Source organism: Anas platyrhynchos, chromosome 1, assembly GCF_047663525.1.
Source record: "Anas platyrhynchos isolate ZD024472 breed Pekin duck chromosome 1, IASCAAS_PekinDuck_T2T, whole genome shotgun sequence".
NCBI lineage: Eukaryota > Metazoa > Chordata > Aves > Anseriformes > Anatidae > Anas > Anas platyrhynchos.
The window spans coordinates 70,724,272-70,744,048 of NC_092587.1; the positions used below are offsets into that span (position 1 = coordinate 70,724,272).

General features: G+C 42.0%; 1 protein-coding gene across 3 annotated transcripts in view; it reads right to left on the reverse strand.

Moving 5' to 3' along the window:
* The window catches only part of ETV6 (ETS variant transcription factor 6), a 144,017-nt gene that overhangs the window by 22,267 nt on the left and 101,973 nt on the right, over positions 1 to 19,777 (reverse strand). For all 3 annotated transcript variants that reach the window (XM_038181037.2, XM_072041016.1, XM_072041014.1), the window contains 3 exons: positions 14,575 to 14,739; positions 10,667 to 10,801; positions 5,383 to 5,925 (listed from right to left, as the gene is read on the reverse strand). In XM_038181037.2, the coding sequence (XP_038036965.1) occupies positions 5,383 to 5,925; positions 10,667 to 10,801; positions 14,575 to 14,739 (843 nt within the window). The remainder of the gene's footprint in view (positions 1 to 5,382; positions 5,926 to 10,666; positions 10,802 to 14,574; positions 14,740 to 19,777) is intronic.

Below are 19,777 nucleotides of genomic sequence, written 5' to 3' on the forward strand. Positions count from 1 at the left end.
GTTATGAATCTAGTAGCTCAACCAGATGAATTTGTTTTTCTTATCCTTCTTCAAAAGAAGTTTTCCAGCTCAACTCCAAAATAAAAAAAATAAGTATCAGTTGATTCACAGCTTTTTTAAGCACTATGTTTGTAAAAGATTCACTCAGTTACTCCTCTTGTCTTTTCCCCTCCTACACAAGTTTTTAAGAAGTGATTAAGTTTTTCAAACAAAGGTAGAGGAGAATCCTTGATCTTATTCCTCCTCCAACCTTTCTCCACATGCAGCTCTGCAAAACTACTGTCTTTACAGAGCTTTGGGGTGAAAGACGTCCCCATGCTCAGAGCCAGCACATAGCCTACGCCCATTATAAGCACTGTTTTGTAGATTTCAGCAGAACGTGAGTCATTCATGGCTGATGTGCTCTCAACAGGCAGGGGACTGCATTTTCAGTTTTGGCAATCAAATTATTTATATTGAGAGGTCGCTTATACAAACCTGTGGGTTTCATGCTATGTCCCTATACTCTCTGGGCTTGTGGCACACCGAGGGACTGAGATGGACAGCAAGTCAGAAGCAGAGCTGGAGGGCGATCTCTTTCATGATTTTGGTGGGGTAAGAATCTTGCCTGTCTTCATTCCGACAGCAGTCAATAGTTTTAGGGGCCAAACCAACACAGGAGTAGGCAATGTACCTCCATACACTTTAAGCATTACCTGGCTTTTCCTCACATTGCTAATGGGGAAGAAACAAATCTGGCAGCTCATAAAGCTAAATACAGCCTAGTTGCTAAGGTAACCCAGCTGATAAGAACTGCATACTAATAGACAACAGCAGGCACAAGAGACTCACCTGCCTTTGGATTTTTTTTCCCTCCTGAGAGTGGAACAAAATCAAAAGTATTATGCAGGGTGGGGCTCTATAGCTATGCTTGTCCTTCCAAGCCGCTTGCACAAATTGGCTTAGGCATGCACAGGGAGAACCCAGAGCTTCATGGGTTTCATTGGGTTCCAACTCCAACAGGACATGGAGCTCTTGGGACAAATCCAGCCACACCTACCATTGCTCTCTGGAACCTTGCCTTTCCTACCTGCACAGTCATTCAGTTATTACCTGTACTGGATGAATGGCAGTGCCAGAGCAAAGGAGTAGCACAATGTGTGTTCCCAAATTTCCACTGCCAGTGGTTGCTTGGATTCATGAAAGAGCTGTTCAGTCCCAGAGAGCTGGTACAGAAACATACTGGAAGCTGGAAATCTCAGAAACCCGCTTGGCAATGCATTTCCCCTCACAAAAATAAAATAAAATAAAATTTAAAATTGTATCAGTGAGTTTTAAGTGACTGAATCAAAAGTGAGGTAATTTGCAACGTATCATTAAATTCTCATGTTCCTAAGACAACCTCTATGTGATAAAAGTTAGGATTAAACCAACCCTATTGTAGCTGGATAATCCTTTAACTGCCTCTTGCAGGGACACCCGTGTTTTCCTTTAGGTAACTAACAGGTTTATGGTTAGATCGACTATGCCAAGCACCCATTTTCCTTTGTGCTTGTAAGCTAAAGTGGACCTTGCTATTAGAAAATGGACATTTTTGACACCTACACATAGTTTTGTGGTTAAAATCAGCCCTGGTTGGAGTCAACAACAGAGCTTCCAAGAAAAGTAATAGGAGCAGAACTTCAGCATGGCTGCAAGGACAGTTTCTGGTGGCTATGGTTCTACTACGGATGCTGTGCGTGCCTCAGTCATGCTGCGCTCAGAAAGCCTGCCAACGCAACAACCCTTGCCTATCCTTGTACCTTGGGGAAGTACCTTTTATGAGATATCAAAGTCCTAAAATGTTTGATAGCAAAACCCTCCCGGTTAGAGGTGTATAGGGAGTGGAATTTCCATTCTGCAGAAAAGCTAATTTCAAGCACCAATCTTGATCAAAACTGCAACTGAGTTAAAAAAAAAAAAAAAGAGAGAGAGAGAGGTGTTTTTCCACGGGGTAGAATTCTTTGAGATGATTTTGGGGTAACCAAGATATACTGTGGTTTTTTTTTTAGTCACCAGATAGAGAGCCTGCTTGCTAGAGTTCAAGTTAGGGGCTGTCTACCAACACTGTTGTTGCTTTCAGTTAGAAGTTCCAGTGGGAAAATTGTCTGTTACACAGTTTTGCTAAACTTCCTCTCTTAGGTACTTGTACTATTTTTGAATGATGTCATAACTACATGACTATTGATGCCTGAGCGAGTTAGCTTAAATCTTAGCTAGTGAGTTTACAGGGGAAACAAGTCTGACTTTGGATTATCCCAATCAAATATCCTCTAGTTCTGTCGAAGTTACAGAAAGGACTTGTGTATATTGTGTTAGTAAGACAGCTAAACGTGGTTTTTAAAATCAACTCTAGCCACAAATGAATAATAAATGGGACCTTAATGAGTAACAAAAAAAAATACTTTATATCTCTTATTTGCTAGGAAAGTGTAAAATGGCCATCGAGCAAAAGAAAATAAGGCCTTCAATTTTAAATTCTTTGCTGTAAAAGAGAAAGTACTTTACTGGTAAAATTAATATTTTGAGAAATTATATTACATAAAAAGGTAGGAAAGATTAACCAACCTGTTTGTAGAGGTCATTATTTTGTCTGACAGGAAGTCTGGAGCTTTATTGATTGACTTTCTCAGAGTATTCATGGATAGCACCAAGCAAAAACATTGCTTTCTTCCTCAGCACCAAATAATTGCATACTGCATTTAAAAACAGACTCTATCTACAAGTAAACAGTTTTATGAGGCTGTGAGGTATCTTAAGTCCAGGAAGAATTCCTTCTATGTTTTAAAATATCTGATCTTGGAATAGAACATGTTTTGGAGCTCAGCTCAATGTTTTAGTCAACAGCCCATGGGGCTTCCCTGGTAGCTCCTTCTCATCACTGTCTCCCATGACAATCACCTGCATGCAAATGGTTAAGCCAATAGAAAGTCCAGGCTCCCTTCTCACCCGTGTAAGTAAATAAGTACTTAGCTCTGCAACTGGACTATTGGTAAGTGTTTTCATTACTCTACCTATCAGTCTTCCTCATCCATAACATGGAAATAATGTCAGTAATTTCTAAAAAGCTCTTTTCATCAATACAACTGTATTGATGTATCTTCACAATGTAAGAGCCAAGTGTTGAAATGCTCATGGTTTCTCTTAAATCGAAGTGGCAAGTCATGGTTCATCAAAAGCCTCCATGTTATCTATAGCAGTGTCAGTAAAGATAAGGACACTAACTTGAAAAAAGATTTATGTTGACATACAAAAGAAATGTTCATACAATGAAATCATTTAATGTCAAGACCTCTAAATTGAAGGCTATGAGGTGGCAGGAAGCAGGTAGAAAGGTGTGTGCTTTCTTTCCAGAGGACCTAAGGGTGCTGCTATTGAATTGAACAGCACAGATGAAGTTGACTTCAGGTATGAAAAACGAGCTGTTACATTTTTGGTAGTAATTTAGGTTCGGCCAGCTTTAAATAGGCTGTGAGCCTTTTATAGGATCCAGCTACAGTTCAGAATCCAAGAGAAGCCAACCAGAATAGCACTAGCTTGTGTATTCACAGGAGCTGAGGCTTGTTGGTGTTTACAATTTAATTGGGCACGGAGTAGCAATGGAAGAACATAAATTTATCAGTAGAAATCTAAGGTGTTAGCAGGTGCCAGATAAGTAACCCCCCTACCTCTGGCCATAAAGTACTGTCCTCATCGGAAATGAACGCTCAAGTAGGCATCAGGTCTTTTGGTATGAAATACTTCACCAGCTATTTAAGACATGCTACTGGTTTGTCTGAGCAAAGCCACTAAACTGCACATGAAAGCAGCTCAGGCTGTGTGTAACACTTTAAACTACCATACATATTTGCTAAGCAACCATGTTAGGCCCAAATATCCATGGTATTAGGCACTGTTGCCCTGCAAGCAACACAGCATTGGAGTGGATGTGCGAGTACTAGTTACAGGGCTGGTGACATTGCAACCAGCGCACAATGTACACTGAAACCAAAGGTTCCCAATTATGCAAGAAAACTCTGGGGTTTAAATTTGAAAATTAAAAACAACAATAAAACAAACATATTCTTTCTAGTCTAGGCTTCATTGTTAGAGGATGTTTCCTTCTAAAAAAAAGAAACCAAACAAATAATCCTCCTGATCTTCCAATATTATTTCAAGGAAAGGAAATCTTCAGTAATGAAACCTGTAGGGTATCTTCTTTGCCATTAACATCAAGTATACTTCTTAACTTGCTGAGATTAGTATAGGTAATAAAAATCAAAAGGAGAGAGACAAATGTCAGCCAAGCAAGAATGACAAAAGATTAATTTCCATAACTTATCTCTTAGGTGAAAGGATCATGATCCTTTTTGTGCTTGTTGTGTGACTAGCTGGTGAGATATGTACCTTTTGATATAATGTGATAAGTCTGTAAAAAATAGAAAATTTACCTCATTGAAACTGAGGCAGCATTGCATCTGGAACAATTTTAAGGCATATAAGTACAGAAATGAACAAGGTATTTTAAGATGTACCTCTGTGGACACACGTAATACCCCACAGGAACTGGGTATCACTTCAGCTTGCTGCTGACATAAATGCATGGAACATTTTTGGGTGTGGTATGTATTTACATCTCTCAAAAGAAACTAGTTATTGGGGCATTCAGCATATTTCTGAAGTGGTTGGATTCCCCTTCCCTCTCTCCCTGTCTATTTACAGTTCCCTTTCAAGTACAAAAAAAAAATATCTGTAACCTCAGCTTCCTGATTCAGCTGTTGTGATGTCAGTTATTTACGATAACAAAAGTGAGACAATGACTGTGGTTTGCGTGGGACAAAGGCAACCTTGTTTCCGTAAAAAGGGACAATCCTAGCGTAAGAAGCACAGGAAAGCCTACAAGGTAGGACTCTGAGGTGAGCTTTCATTAGTCCCACCATCTCTATCATAGCAGGCTTGACACTGTATTGTCTCAAAGGCAACCGACAGAAGGTGTTTGCCTTTCCATAGGGCTCAACACTAGTGTGAATGCAACTCTTGAAAAACTCTTTGTAGGACAAGCCTTTGGAGATAGGTATCTTGGGAAATAAATGGATTGCTAGTGGGTAAAGAAGCATTAAGTGTCAGGACACAAGTGTTTCACTGTTACTAATCATGCATTCCATGGTCACAAGCATGTCACTGCATCTTTGCTTACCTGCCATGAAACTGGTTTAATCATACTTAACTGCCTAAACCACAGATGTGGTGAAACTTGAAGAATGCCAGTAATTTCTGAGGGAGGTCGCAGAGTGGCAAAAGGAAATGAGAAGCTATTAACACACAGTATCTTAAGTTATGAATGAAGAGTGTCAACTTTGGTGTAGCCTAGAAAATGTCACTTACCCGCTATTCTTCCTATTGGCATTGCATGGTCCTCAGGAGGGGATACAGACACCATGATGTGGTTCATGTAAGCTAACTCTTCTCGGTGGGACAAGTTGATTGGCTTTACCTCCCTGTGCAGCCCATCCTCAGACAACCTTGGAGGTTTGAAATCGGAGTGCCTGGGGTTCAGTATCAAAGGATGCATGATAGGGCTGGGCATCAGCTGGATGACCCTGGTGTTCTCCTGGCGAGGGCTGGAAGGCTTCTGGAGCACCTCAGGAGGAGGCGGGCAGTGGTTGTTTTCTACTGGGGACACTGAGAGAGGATAGGACTCCTGGTGGTTGTTCTCTTGCTGATGCCTTGACCCTGGCATTCTGTCAGCTGGGGAGAGGTGACGGATAGTGTTGTCCATAGGGGACTTCAGTGGCCACTGATCGGGGTCTGGTGATGGACGGTGGTTGTTGGTGATGGGTGATCTAGAACGATGCAACAGTTCAATGGTTGGGGTACTGTGGTGGACTGTTTCTGTGGATGGTCTTGAAGGTCTCTGGACAAAGTTATCTGTGGAGACAAACAAAAAAAAAATAGAGTTTATATCATGATCAAGCTATAGGATCTAACTGTTAAACTACTAGCTGGATTTACTGGGTACTGCTATTAGCTGGAAAATGTTTTTGTTTTTTTTTGTGTGTGACTTACAGATCCACTGAAAAATACCATGTAAATGTAGATAGTTGTTACTATACTGAACAAAATCAGTACCACAAAAACAATCTCCATCCACCACCACATATGAGTAGCTCCTGGGGAAATGTGTTAAGAGAAATCCCATTTTGAGTAGCTGACTGGAACACTTGTGAAGAAAGTAAGAGCTGATCTAGCTACACTAACTGTATTTCTGTACAACTGCTTTGGAACTTTCATCCTGTCATTCACATCTCTATGTGTGGTTCCTGTTACTGTACAATGAGCACTGCAAGGTAGAGGACAGAGATAAAAAAAGAAAAATGTCTCCTGAAAAATACTGAGTGATAAGCTTGGGATGCTAGAGATTTGGGTCAGGGCACAGAATCTTAGTGTGAAATATGGACTGGGTTATCCAAGAAAACTCACTGGTAGGCCGCTCTTCATGAAATGCTAGCTAAATTGTATCCCTGCCTTGATTTTAAAAGTGTTAACAACTTCATATGGATATTTTCAACTTGCTGGAGTTAGCTTGTGCTGCCTTGTCCCACATAAGCTCTTATATTTCTTCAGCAGGACGACTTCCAGTGTCACTTTTGCATGGCCATACTTCCTTGGCTGTGATTCCTAACAGTTAGGGGGGGATAAATCATGTATCTGGATCACTGTCTTTAGACACTAATAATCCCCTCACAAAATGAAATGTTTGGCATGAACAGTGCACACTTTCAGCTTAGCTAAGGCCATCAATTTTGACTGGGGAAATTACTGACAGAGAGGAAAATACCACCAGGGAGCACTGACTAACAGGTTTTTATCTGAAAAACAAAGATCAAATTTCAATGCTGTTTGTTGAAAGCCTTGGATGATAACAGAAGGAAACTGCTGGGTACATGTCAACAATTGAAACAAGTAGCTGCATATTTGTGGCTGCCTGTTTGTTCACTACATTTGCTCTGATCCTCTGTAAAAAACGATTCTCTTGCTTTCTTGCCAAGGCAGTGATACCCGTTGAAGACCCTGTAGAGGTGTGCAGGAAATCCAGGGGCTCCTGCCATCCAGGAACCCAGGCAGGCAGCAGGAGCAGGACCAACATGTACCTAGAGAAAGGTATGGACAGGAAAAGCTCTAGTTCTGAGAAAATGCGGTGCCAGGCATTGACACAGTACCAGCTTTCCTATTAACTCTTTTACCCCTACTCAACAGACTGCTCATCTAAACAAGGACACTGAAGGCTCCAGGAAAACCTAAAATTTCATGGCTTCAGAACACTTATTTCATATGCTTGAGGTCCCAGACAAGAAAAATACATCTGTAGAGCTATTTAAGAAACTCACAATGAAATACCTGGAGGAAAAGAAACTCCAGAGACATGTATTGTTCTCGATTAAACACAAACAGCTTTAAATACAAAGTGGCAAGCTAGTATGTTATAACCAAAATGATGTGAAGATCAAAGAAAAGGAATTAATCTACAACTGCACCTACCTCTTTGACAGTCATTTCTTAAAGTCTTTGCCACAACTGAAAGAAAGCAGAAAGTATTCATACCCTTCCCCCCCAAGTTGTGATCAGTGTCCTATCTTCTGCAGACTATCCACTCCTGTCACTGTACTTTTAAATACACGCTGCTCATTCCTGGCCTGTAAGTGTATACCAGAATACTGTACTGTTTGTCCTACTTATTTGAAGTGACGTGTCTGTGGGGAGCAGCTATCTTGAAAACAGAAAGGATTGTCTTGCTGTGCTTTCCACTGAGCTCTTTGCAAACATTAGTTGGCTCTGACAAACTCCAGACAGAAGCAGACCTCTCTCTCCAATTCCAAACCATGGTGATCCTGAGCCAGGATAGGACAAGAGAAAGTGTTTTACCACAAAACAACCCAAACTCAAACTCAGCTCCAAGCAGTTCCATTGCCACAAATGGCCCTGAACAGAATAAAATCCTCATCACATTAATTCCTTCACACATCTGATGACTGTGAGTCGAGCACATATGGTGTATCATTTCCTGCAGGAATAGATTAATTCCTCAGTCTGGCTCTTCATTCTGAGCAACCAACAGTCTTTTCTTGAAGGGAAATCTGTGAAAGGGAAATCGTTGCTCAGGAAAATTGCTGACCTATCCGATCCACACAGGGATGGGTGGGGCTGCACTCACTGTGGATGTGAGCAGTCACTGCAGTGGCAGTCCCAAAGACTGGCACTCTGTGCTTACCCATAAAAGAAGTGCAGGGAATGACAGTGTAAGCTTCCTGTATGGCATCCTATCAAATGACTCAGTGCTGCATCAGAAAGACCACTGGCGATGCAGATAATTCACTCTCCATTGCTCATCCCTCTATAGGGCCAGAAACTGAAGCCTGGAGGGCAGATTCCAAGCCAATGCCAATGCACCTTGGAGATATCCTCAAAGGTCAACTGCTTTCAGTCAAGCTCACTTTGCTTGAGTTAGTAAAAGAACATTAGATGTAAATGTTGATCCAGACTCAGATGATTCTGGATTAACGATGGATTAAATGCTTGAAGCATTTAGAAGCAGAATCATGAATGTATTGTATAATCTATCAAGAAAGCCAGAAGAGGAAAATGAAAAAGGTCACTGCAGTAAGGACAGACTCTAAAAAATCTTCTCTGAAATTTAACCACTCATAATTGTGCCAAACAAACACCTGACCCCTCTGCTCAGTTTGTAAATTAGGCAGGGTTTAGCTCTGCCTCTCACATTTATTTATTTATTTTTTTAAACTAAGTTGCATTCCCTTGAGGGAAAACGGTAAACTTAATTGTGCTAGTTTCTCCCACGTGACTTTGTGGAACAGGAAGAAAGGGAATGTCAAAGTACATAAATAAATTCACCTGCCTATACATTTTTGGCATAAAGATTTTCTGGTTGGTCAGAGGATGTGGCAGGCAAGCTGTGGTCTTTTTTGTTTGTTTTGAAGTTCCTCTTGTACCAAAACAAAAACTATTTTTTGTTATTGTACGGAAAGTTTTAAGTAACAGTACATATCTCTCAAAAAATATAGTGGTACTATTAGTAGTCACAAAGGAGAATATCATGAAGGAGAAATGAGAATGGTTTCTTAAGCATCCTGTACTCTGTCAGAAGTTGGACAAGAATTCAAAGGGCTTATGTTTTAAGTGACATGTGAAAGACCAACTCAACATCCCAGAAATCCTCTGGGTTTTCTAGTTTGAAACTCAACAATTTTGTTCAGCTGCTCTGTATCTTTAATGCATGGGTGTCTGAGAGGGCAGCTAGTATTTCTGTTTGAAATTTAAAAACTGAAAACTATGGGTGAATGTCAAACTTCAGGAAAAAAATAGAGGTTTTTATAACGGCTGCTGCAAAATGCCTATCTTGAAACACTAGGCAACTTTCTCCTGCACAGCTTTGCCAATTCAATCTCATCCTAACCTGCAGCACCCTCTTCTAATCTGAAATATTTACACAGCTGTGTGGAAATGCTTTGGAGTGTCCTGATCCCACCTGCTGCTGTCCTGCTCTTGGCTTAGTCTCAAAGTTTTGCTGGTGCCCTTTGATTCTGACTTGCTCAGGCTGGCTATGGGCTCCTTGTACAGGTCTGACAGTGCCTCTGAATCTTGTTTTGCAATCCCATGTTGAATTCTGAGACAATTTGTGTATCTTTTCTCCACTGAGCAGAGAATAGGGAGATACCCTAGCCCAATTCTGGTTTTTAATCCTCCTCATTTAAAAAAAGGAAAAACACTAATTTTTCATATATTTAATTTTCTATTTAAAAAAAAAAAGAAATCTATTTGGTGCTTTCATTGAAAGGACCTCTTGAAAAGCTTGAGCTTTATATTTTTCTGGGTTTGGAGATAACCAGGAAGTTCTTTGGTGTGTTTATTTCCAGAAAAATAAAAACTAAAATTTCCACTAAAGGAAACATACTTATATTTTGATCTCTGCTGATACTGAATAAAGGAAGCCCAAATCTGCAATGCCCCAATCACGTATCTATTCTTTCTTCACCTCCTATGACAGGCATGGTATGTGTGGACACTACTAGAAGGCTAACTAATAAACTAAACAAATACTTCTGATGGTAAAAATGAAAGAAAACCTGCAGGGAAAAAAAAAAACAAAAAACTTTTCTCAAAATTAATTGTTCAATCATTTCAAAAGCTGAGCAACAGGATGGGCTCAGTGCCAGGAATAGCATGCCGACAGATTGTCATCTGAAGTAACTTTGAGTTAGACGTTCCTCTCTGAGGTTGCCTTTTCTCCTGCTCTGCGAACAATTGCATCTAGTTGAACCTACAGGATACTAAAAGTCCATGATGCACCTTTTCTACCCAACTGAGAATGAGGAGAAATGAATGGGGTCAATAAAACTTTCTGGCATGTTTTTTTAAACTACATTTGGCATAGCTTTTAAGCAGGCTTTGGATGCAGGACTGAATAATAGAAAATAAATGGAGAATAGATAGTAGACTCCCTAGACCAGGTGATTGTTAACAGCTATCAAGACAAAGGGAGGAGAATAGCTCTATTTAAGTAACTTTGGAACAAGAAAATGACATCATTCCTCACAGCCTTACTCAAGTGGCCTCTATAATAATAGCTCCCATAAGAATGAGACAGAGTTACCTTCATCATGGTTCTGGTGTAATAGGACCTCTGGCTGAGCATGGATTGAGTTCCCAGGGTGGAAAAAAGGTGAGAACAGCATACGAGTTTTCCTTTGCTTCAGGATATTCTGAAGGAGTTCATACAGAACATCGCCTGAAAGACAAACAGCAGGAAAAAGGAAATGAACACCTACATACTGCTGAGAAGACTCATTTAGCCATCTGATGTATGAATTCATGGCTCATGGGTGCTATTTTCAGATGCAAACATGCCTGAAGTAAAATCCTGCAGTTGACTGTTTTGCAACATTCGTCCCTGAAAGGAAAAAAAGAAAAAGAAAAGCCACGTGTCACACCTCTGTGTATGACTGTGGAATAATGGGAGTGTGAGAAGAGTCTCTTATAATCTCAATACAGGGCCTTTTCAGGCTACATAATTGCCTGTCCAGGAGTTCCAAACCTTTACAAGCAGTGTCCCACCTTCTCTCATCAAAGCCTCAGTTTTTTAACTAAGACACCTCAGGACACATAATTCTTAACTACAGAACCCATGATTATGCAGTGAGTCGCTGGGAGCAAATGTGGTGTTTTTCCCTAATTACTAACTGATTTAGGCTTCATGAGGCAAGGAGGAAGAAGATTTTGTAAAGCCTTTCCATGCAACACTTGCCTCAAGTGCTGAGGCAGTGTGCTACTGGCTACTCCAATCTAGGAGATCAGATACTTTGGGGTGAACTCAGAGACTTGAAAAGACAAGATTTAACAATCCTGAACTCCCTTGCTGTGGTGACAACTTCTGGAGATACTTGAGTGCTACAGCTGCTTTAGGAACTTCTGTACATCATTCTTGGCATCCCAGGATGGACTTCTGGAAAGCCCAAATGGGGTCCCAAAACTAGTTATTTCTTGATATTAGAATCTGTATAGGGCTCACTGTACCAGGCAATATTAGAAGAGGGATATGATGCATACAAAGGAGCTTAATGCAGAGGACTTGGTGCTCTGGATGGGCAAATAGGGTCTGCTAGTTGCTATTGTATCACTCTTCCACAAAAGTGTCTGCAGTAAATTCTACTACACCAAGCTGACATGACTTGATCCAAATGCTTGTTTCTTTTAGGGGTGCAAGCAGACTGTTCCTTGCTTCTTCCTCCCATTCCCTGTCACCAGAATTGTTATATCCTTCCTCAGAGGAACACTTCATTGTAGTTATCTAGGAGACCAATGTGTTAACTGCGTGCTTTGTGTCTTAAGTATTACATCTGGTACTGATGCCCTCCTTTCAGTAACATCTACATGAAATACCTAGGTACTTACACGTTTTGTGTAACGTAACCGGTTGCACATTTCAAAGTAAAAAGGTACACAGCGTAGGAAGTCACCCAGCTTTTAATTCTGCCTCCTCTCCTCTGTTTGTCATACCTCATAGTATAGACGAATAGGTTACAGCAGAAGCATATTATCTGAAAAGGAACTCCGTGAAGTTTCAACTAGGAAACCTTGGATTTTCTAGGAGAGTTTTCTCAAGTGTGTGTGGGGTTAGTAATTTTTCCTATGAGACTGTAAGCTGTGTGCCATTCAGTTGTTTTCTCTATAAACTGCCAATGTTCTACTTGTTGAGAAGTTTGGTGTCTTAGCATGAAATAGTTAAAGCTATCCTGCTTTCCACAGTTCAGCTTCCTCTATTTTTAGCATCTTGGCTGCTTTTACTGTCTCAGCAGTGACTTTAGGGCATTTTAAAGAGGTGATTGTAATACCTGAATATCTAATTAAAAACAAAGCCTCAAGAACCCAGTTACCTTTTCCATGTTTAGTACATGAAAGTCTAAAAAGTGATTTTACCACATAATTTGCATCTTTGAATGCAATAGTGGCATAATCATAACTAGTGCTGTAACACTCCAAGCAATAAGGTAGCAAATTTGTACCTCTTTCAGTTTGGCCTGTCAGATTAGTGAAGATGTTCATACAGCTGGCAGTCTTTTTCTACCTAATAAAACAGTTATATTTATGCCCTATAAAGATGCAATTGTACTAGCTACAAAAGTGAGAAGTCTCTTCTCACTCTCTCCCTCCTCTGCTCTCTCCCCTTCCCTCACCAGCACTAAACAGAACAGCTGTGGGGCTGTGAGCCCACTTTATTGCTAGGACCACTGGGGGGAGTGGATGCTGTTCTACTGGTTTAACCATGAGTGGAAAGGATACAGCTTTTATGTACCTACACTCCTGAAAAACTTAAAGCTCTATGGCAAGCATTATTTCATTTTTTATTTTTTTTTCGACTTCGTATGTAACATGTAGTTTGTTTCTGGGAAATGTTGAGGTAATCTTCCTTTACCTATAGTCACTCACATTTTTAGGGACTTACTGAGATATCCTCTAAAATGCTTATTTTCACTAGGGAATACCAAGAGAAAAAGAGCAGAGAAAAAGAGAGGGTAGAGGCCATTTAAACCCAAATTTAGGTAAACAAGAGTTTAAACTTTTGCACTGAGTATATTTAAAAGCCAGAGGCTCTTTCTGGGAATGCTCTGTCTCTAGCCTACAAACATTTTAATCCTACTCATTTCAAGTGCCATCACAGCACACAAAGGGAAGAGTCGAGGCATAACTTGTAGGCAGCAAGGCACTGGGATGTTAAGAGGAGTAGCAAACAAGATACACACAAAGCTGTCCTTTACTGTCCTTACTCACTTTCAGTACTCCTTTTGTCTTAAGGCAGGGTTATTTTATAATGAAATGATTCAAAATGGTGTACCAATATTGAACAGAGGATGTTTCCAAGCATCAGTTTTCACTAATGTATTATAGTGGTGATAGACATGTATGTTTGGCATCTCCTTCCATATAAATTTAGTCTTCATTTAAAGCACATGCCTTGAAAACTTTGTATAGAATCAATGTAAGCTATAGTCTGGGAGGCAGATTCTGCAGGAGGATGGCTGCAGGGGTGTGTTTGAGGGAGTCACCAAGCAGCTTGACGCAGAATTAGTGCCACTGCTTGTTTATCAGCCACAGCCAAGCAGCACCAGCTGTACTTCTGTGCTGAGTGAGCCTTATGAGGAAGCCTCATAACAGCAGTTCTGCAACCATTTGGTCCAAGTTCTTTGATAACCTACAGTGACTGAATTACAAACCTTTTTATTTAACAGGAGTACCTTGTATGGTCATAAGAAAAGCTCACAACTCTTTTTCAGTTAAACATCCCTGACAAAGGAGGGCAGTGGCTTGCTCTGACTGTAAAGCTGGAGCAGACAGACCACAGGGGATATAAATACAGGCCATCCACATACACATTTCTAAATCTTCTTTGTGAATAAATGAAGACATAATTCGAGCAATAAGCTGATTGATTCACACACCTGCCTGTGTTCTGCCTTGGGCCAGACTCCAGCATGTGAGCGAATATGGTGAAGTAAAGTAAAGCCCACAGGGGCTGTAAAATAGAGGAAAGGTCCCCCAAGGATAAGTTTTGCAGTCACTTTTAGCAGCACATCAGCCAAGCCAACTGTGAGGCAGAATGCTAATACCGGCTTCTTAAGAGGCTGGAGCACTTGATTAACTTACTGCTGTAGTTGGGTCTATGAAAAGATAAGCCTTTATGGGAAAGAGCTGGAAGTCATGAAGTGCTGCCAGAGAAGCTTGCTTTCTGTGGAGTTCTGCAGGGAGTTTTAATGAGAAACAGGTTGCATTTTTTGGTTTTAGAGTTGCATTCAAATTTGCCTATAACTCAGGTGTATCTGGATTTCTCTTCCACATTGTTCCTTTTTGTCCTTGCCTCATTCAAGCAAGCAGCTCTGTCCCTTCTCTCCTCCCTGGCCCAGTCCACCCTAACAAATATGACTCTGTATCCTCCTCCGTCCCTCTCCAGATGCTGTTGCAGCTTCTTCTCTCTTTTCAGTCATTGCTTCAGTAAGAAATCCTCACCTGAATGAGGAGACCTGTATCGAAAGTCCTCTTTGGTCAGGAGCAGCAGAGCCTTGCCATTCATCTCAAAAGTGTTGCTCTCAATCGGCCTCAAGGAAAACTCCTTCTCTGCCCATCTGAGCCACTGTGCCACATCATCCCTGCTCCAGTAAACGGGCTGCAAACCTGCGGCAGGAAGAGACCATGATTGCGTTACAAAACTGAGACAATGCATGGGAATATAGGCAAACACCAGTGAAACCCCATTTCTCCCCACATCCTAACATGCAAAGTCTCTGAGCAAGGTGTGGGAGAGGGATGCCATGGTAATGTAGGATTACACTAAGCACTGGACTGTGCAACACTTTATTAGCTTAGGCATCGCGGTTTGTTTTGGACATTCAGAAAATCAAGAACTGGCTCAGCATCCCCCAAAGCTTATCGGATATTACCGAATTCCAAGTGCCCACTGTGAGATGGAATTGTCCCCAACCTGCTCCTTCCGAGGTGTGGAGCTGGCAGGAGGCTAAGCTGTTGGCTCCATCCATCCTTGGTGTGTGTCCTCTCCTAGAAGAGAGGAGTGCCCTCTCTTCACGCCCCTCATAAAGCAACAGATCAAGCATAACAAAGAGCAATCAGATGCAGGAGACCTCTGGCTGTACTTCCCTGTAGATGGGTGTGGACTGTAAAGAAGGGCTGCTGCACATAGCCTCTCTAACAGTGTATGTGTAAGTGGGTATTGTTCAGAGAGGTGCCTTCACACCAGCACACCCCTCCCGCAGATGCAGTTAGGCTCGTAGCTCCTATTCCCACACTGGAGAGGGAAGTAAGTGCTGAGGCTCTGGCACCTTTAGTACTGCTTCATATTGTGCCTCCTGTACAGCAGTAATGTACCGCCAGTGCAGCTCTGACCATATGAAGGTGGTACGGCACTTTATTGCAAAGTAGCAGGGGTGTTGCATTAGGCATAGATTTTCCAGACCTCCAAGGAGAGGCCGGCACTCCATTTCCCCCAAACAGCCCATGCAGCACATACAGCCCGTAGTTTAGCCACCGGGGCCCAATCAAGTTACCATGAAAGTCAAAGATCTTTTGCCAGCCACCTTCATTGGGCCCAGGCAGAGAGGTAAGTGTGACAATTCAAGATCTGTTTTACAGTCAGATTAAAACCAGCTACTTCTCCTGGAGAGAAGACATCACGGTGAAGTGCTGTTTATACCTAGGTAGACAGATTATCTCAAATCCACTGGGAGATAAAAGCTTTCTTTCCTTTTCCCCCCTCCTGAGATGACTCATTGTTTAACTTGTTACAATGTGTTGCGTAGAAATGAAAGCTTCACACTGTGCATAGGAACATCAAATTTGCCATATCTGATCAGATCTCTGGTACACAGCCTCTGGCAGGGGCTAATACCTTATGCTTCAGAGGAAGACGAACCTCCCTTCCTCATATTGCACCTGGCTGATTGTATGCTGCACATGGGAAAAAATTTCCTTCCTGGCACACCACTCTATGAAATCTGATTACCCTCGTCTTACTGAGTCCTAAAAGAAATCTGGGAGATTTGTACTGTTTTACTGTTTTATTTTGCTTTTTTTTTTTTTTTTTTTTAACTGCTTTAACAGATAGGCAACCCTGTTTTCTGTTTTAGCAAGAGTAAATTGCATTCTGCTGCTATGCCAGATTCCCAGACAGGCTTTGGAAAGTCCCAGCACCACAGCTGCACACAGAACTGAATCTGAGCTGGAGCAGGCACTGAGATCGAGCCTGAAAAAGGGGCAGGGCTGATCTGAGGAAGGGATGTCTTCATAGCAGCTGCAAGAGTTTCCATCAGCTTCCAACTACCCCTGTAGCACAGTGCCACACAGACATAAGAAGTAGCATTTACTTATTTACGAAAGACTTAAATTCTTTCCCCTCAAATTGAATTGGGATCTGATAGCTGAGGTCAGAGTTTTCTGTAGGTTCGTTCCTTTCAAAGGGAGTGCAGAGACATACAAACTGTCATCTAAAATGTCAAACTTATTCCTGCAGAAAACACACTGCAGATTCCAGTCTACTGCTGGGCAGGATGTACACTGACTGTAGCGAGGTAAAACAGAAAGAAGTTAAATGCAATGCAGCCAGACCACAACTTGTGAAAGGTATATAAAACATATGAGAAGAGTTTGAAATGCTCATGCATGGCTTCTGCCTCTATCTTCCCCCTTTGCCATGCCATGCAAGCAGTAAGTTGCCCAAAGGAATGCTGTAATGTGGAAATCTAGCTGGAGTTTTGATGCACACTTCACAAGATGAGGCAAGAAACAAAACATTGCTGGGAAAATCAGGCTGCAATGAACAGAGCTGTATGATAACTTCACATGATCTGCATGCTCCCTTACTGATAACAACATGATACATAAATCACTCCCTGTACAAACATCAATCCTGACTTCCTATGTGCTGGTTGACAGTATATTTTTATATTCGTTCAATTAATTTCAAAGTACCATGTCTAACAGAGTTTCGATTGATCAGTGCCAGACACCAAACAGCCTACAGAGCCAGGTGTGCAGTGCTGGCAACTCAGAAAGGAGACACAACGCTTCATAGTGCCCTTCAGCTCTCTGCTGGGTTTCAGCAGCATCTCTGTAGCTTGTGAGAGGGGGAGACAGAGTCTTCATAAAAAAAAAAAAAAAAAAGGCCAAAAAGCATTATGTCCTAGGTCTGCCTGACTTCTGGTTACTGAAAATGGGCATGCAGCCATTCTAATTCAGTTTGGCTAGTGCTAAAGTGAGGGGGTGGAGGAGCTAGATCTCTCCACCCATGGGGTGATACCATAATTCAATGCTTGCATTGTGTTTTGAAGATATGAAGTGCTATAAAATATGTTATCTGCTTTTCCCTGGACAGATTGCCACTCATTTCCTTCTCTCCCTGCCATGTCACCTTCCCGGGAAGTTGGTTTCTCCACAAACCCCTCTGTAGTTGCCTGTCCCCAGCGCATGCCCATTTGCTTTGCGAGGCTGAATCAGCTCAGTCACGGGAGGCTTTCCTCAGGGTGCACACCAGCGCTGCCGAAAGTGCTTCAGAAACTGTCGTTCATAAATAATTCTTTCATGTGCAGTACTGCATTTGCTAAACTTGTATGCCACCTTCTCTGCCCTTTCTTACAAAGAAGCTGTTGGTATTGTGAAAACAAGGGCATGAGAGGGTTGGCTTTGCAGCTGAACGGATTTTACAGCACAGCATAAATGGCTATCAGTAGGTCCTGAAAATGCTTTTCTATACTCTCCATGAAAGAAAACTAATCCTGCTTATACTATTTTTTCTTTTTTGGATGCTGTTTTTTATTTTCCCCTCTCCATCTTCTCTTTTATTGTCATACCCACGGTGGAGGAAAATGGGCTCTTTTATCTCTCCAGTTTTCTTCTCTGTGAAAGCTAACAGCATTGTCTTGAACTAACAAAGATATTTACCAAGCAGAATAAAGTGAGCAAAGAGTGCTTCAAAATGAGGTCGCGGTTTTGCCTGGTGGACTGACTGTGCAAATCAGCGGGAAGGCTTTGCTGCTTTCAGTAGGTGCTGATCAGGCACAGCGGATTCTGCCTCTCTGCCAGCCTGCCCCCTCGGTAGCCAGTGTGGCACGGACTGCAGAGGGCGAATTTTGCCTTGGGAGTCAAACCTGGCACTGTTCCCATCTCTGCCACTGCTCTACTAGTTCAGATCTGGCAAGCGTTCCCAACTTCAGTCTCCATCTCTATGTAAAAATAAACACTAACGAAAAGTTCTTGAACTCACCAACTGAAAGCAGATTAAAAAGAGCCACGTACACTGTCAAAATCCGTCTCTGAGAGATCCCAGCACAGTTTCTAGTTTGTTTTCTATCAGCTTCCACACACTATCTCCTGTATAGTAAACTACAGTGATTTACAGATGCACTTATGATCTGATAGCTTCATATGCATTAAACAGGGAGCTAAATTCCTGCTCCCCTTTCTAATGCTGCAGGTTGGAGCACTTAGTAGTCTACTGGTGTCTTAGTAAATGATCTACTTGTGTTGCTTGTTCCTCACCTGAAGTCCTGCTTCTAACACCTGTTACAACAGCCAGCTTATAAATGCCAAGAGCGATCAATTCTCACACTCCAGGGGCACGGGCTGATAACCATCTGGACTGCAGAAGAAATCTCTGTTCCTTTACATTCTTGGAGAGCAAAAACAAGTACAAAGAAGAGGGGCTGATGGGTTAATTTACACCTTCTTCTTCGAGTAGGCAGTAAAATCATTTACATATGTTCAAGCATTTATGCACGCACGCACACACACACACACACACACCAGAATGTACTGGTGTGTTGAAGAGGAGTTTAAGTTGATGGTCTCTAAAGGATTCACTCCTGTTTTTACAGTGAGCCCCTCAGGAAACTTAAGCACGGTCAGGTTTTGAGGCTGGAATGCAGTGCTCTGACCACCTGGACCAGCCTTTGGCACACAAAACTGCAGTGTCAGCCAGCAATATGTGCAACAGGCCACAGACTCCTGGTGGGGTTACAACTTCGTTTTTTAGAAAGATGTGGCCAACCTTGAACCCTTGCGATGCACTCATGTTTAGCAACTCCTTTCATTTGGAAAAGAAGCTATGTATTTTATGGTATGAGTTGCTATGTACAACACACGTAGCAGATACATCTGAAACGTGAAGTGCAATGTACTGTAGGCTGTTTTCACCTTGACTCATCTGGAACAATCTGAAGACGCAAATCCAGTGCAAGGTCTCATGTACAGTATAACTGAGAGCTGCTGTTACGTTTTAGTTTCAAAATGAGGACACGGCCACACTACAGCCTGCATGACGGAAACAGCACTCGCAGTGAGTTTCATGTATCTTTTTGTTCCGCTTCAGCCCTCCAGCCTCTACACCTGGCGGTCTGGCAGGCAGGATGAGGAGGCGAGAAGGGGGTAAAGAAAGACCTCTCCTTTATCCCTGCTTTCTGGAGGGCAGATAGAATTGTTCTCGCTCCCACACCCAAAGCCACTTAGCACAGTCGGGCAAACAGCAAAGCAGCCAGCACATGCAAATCTGCAGCTGCTCTCTGAACACCCAAGGACAGATGCATCCTCACGCTGGCAGCATCAGGCAGCCTAGCTCCAACTATAGGACAGTGCTTGAGCCTTTACTGGGAAAACAACTCTGGAAAAGCTCAGAAGATTTAATGTCTGCTACCAACTAGCTCTTTTG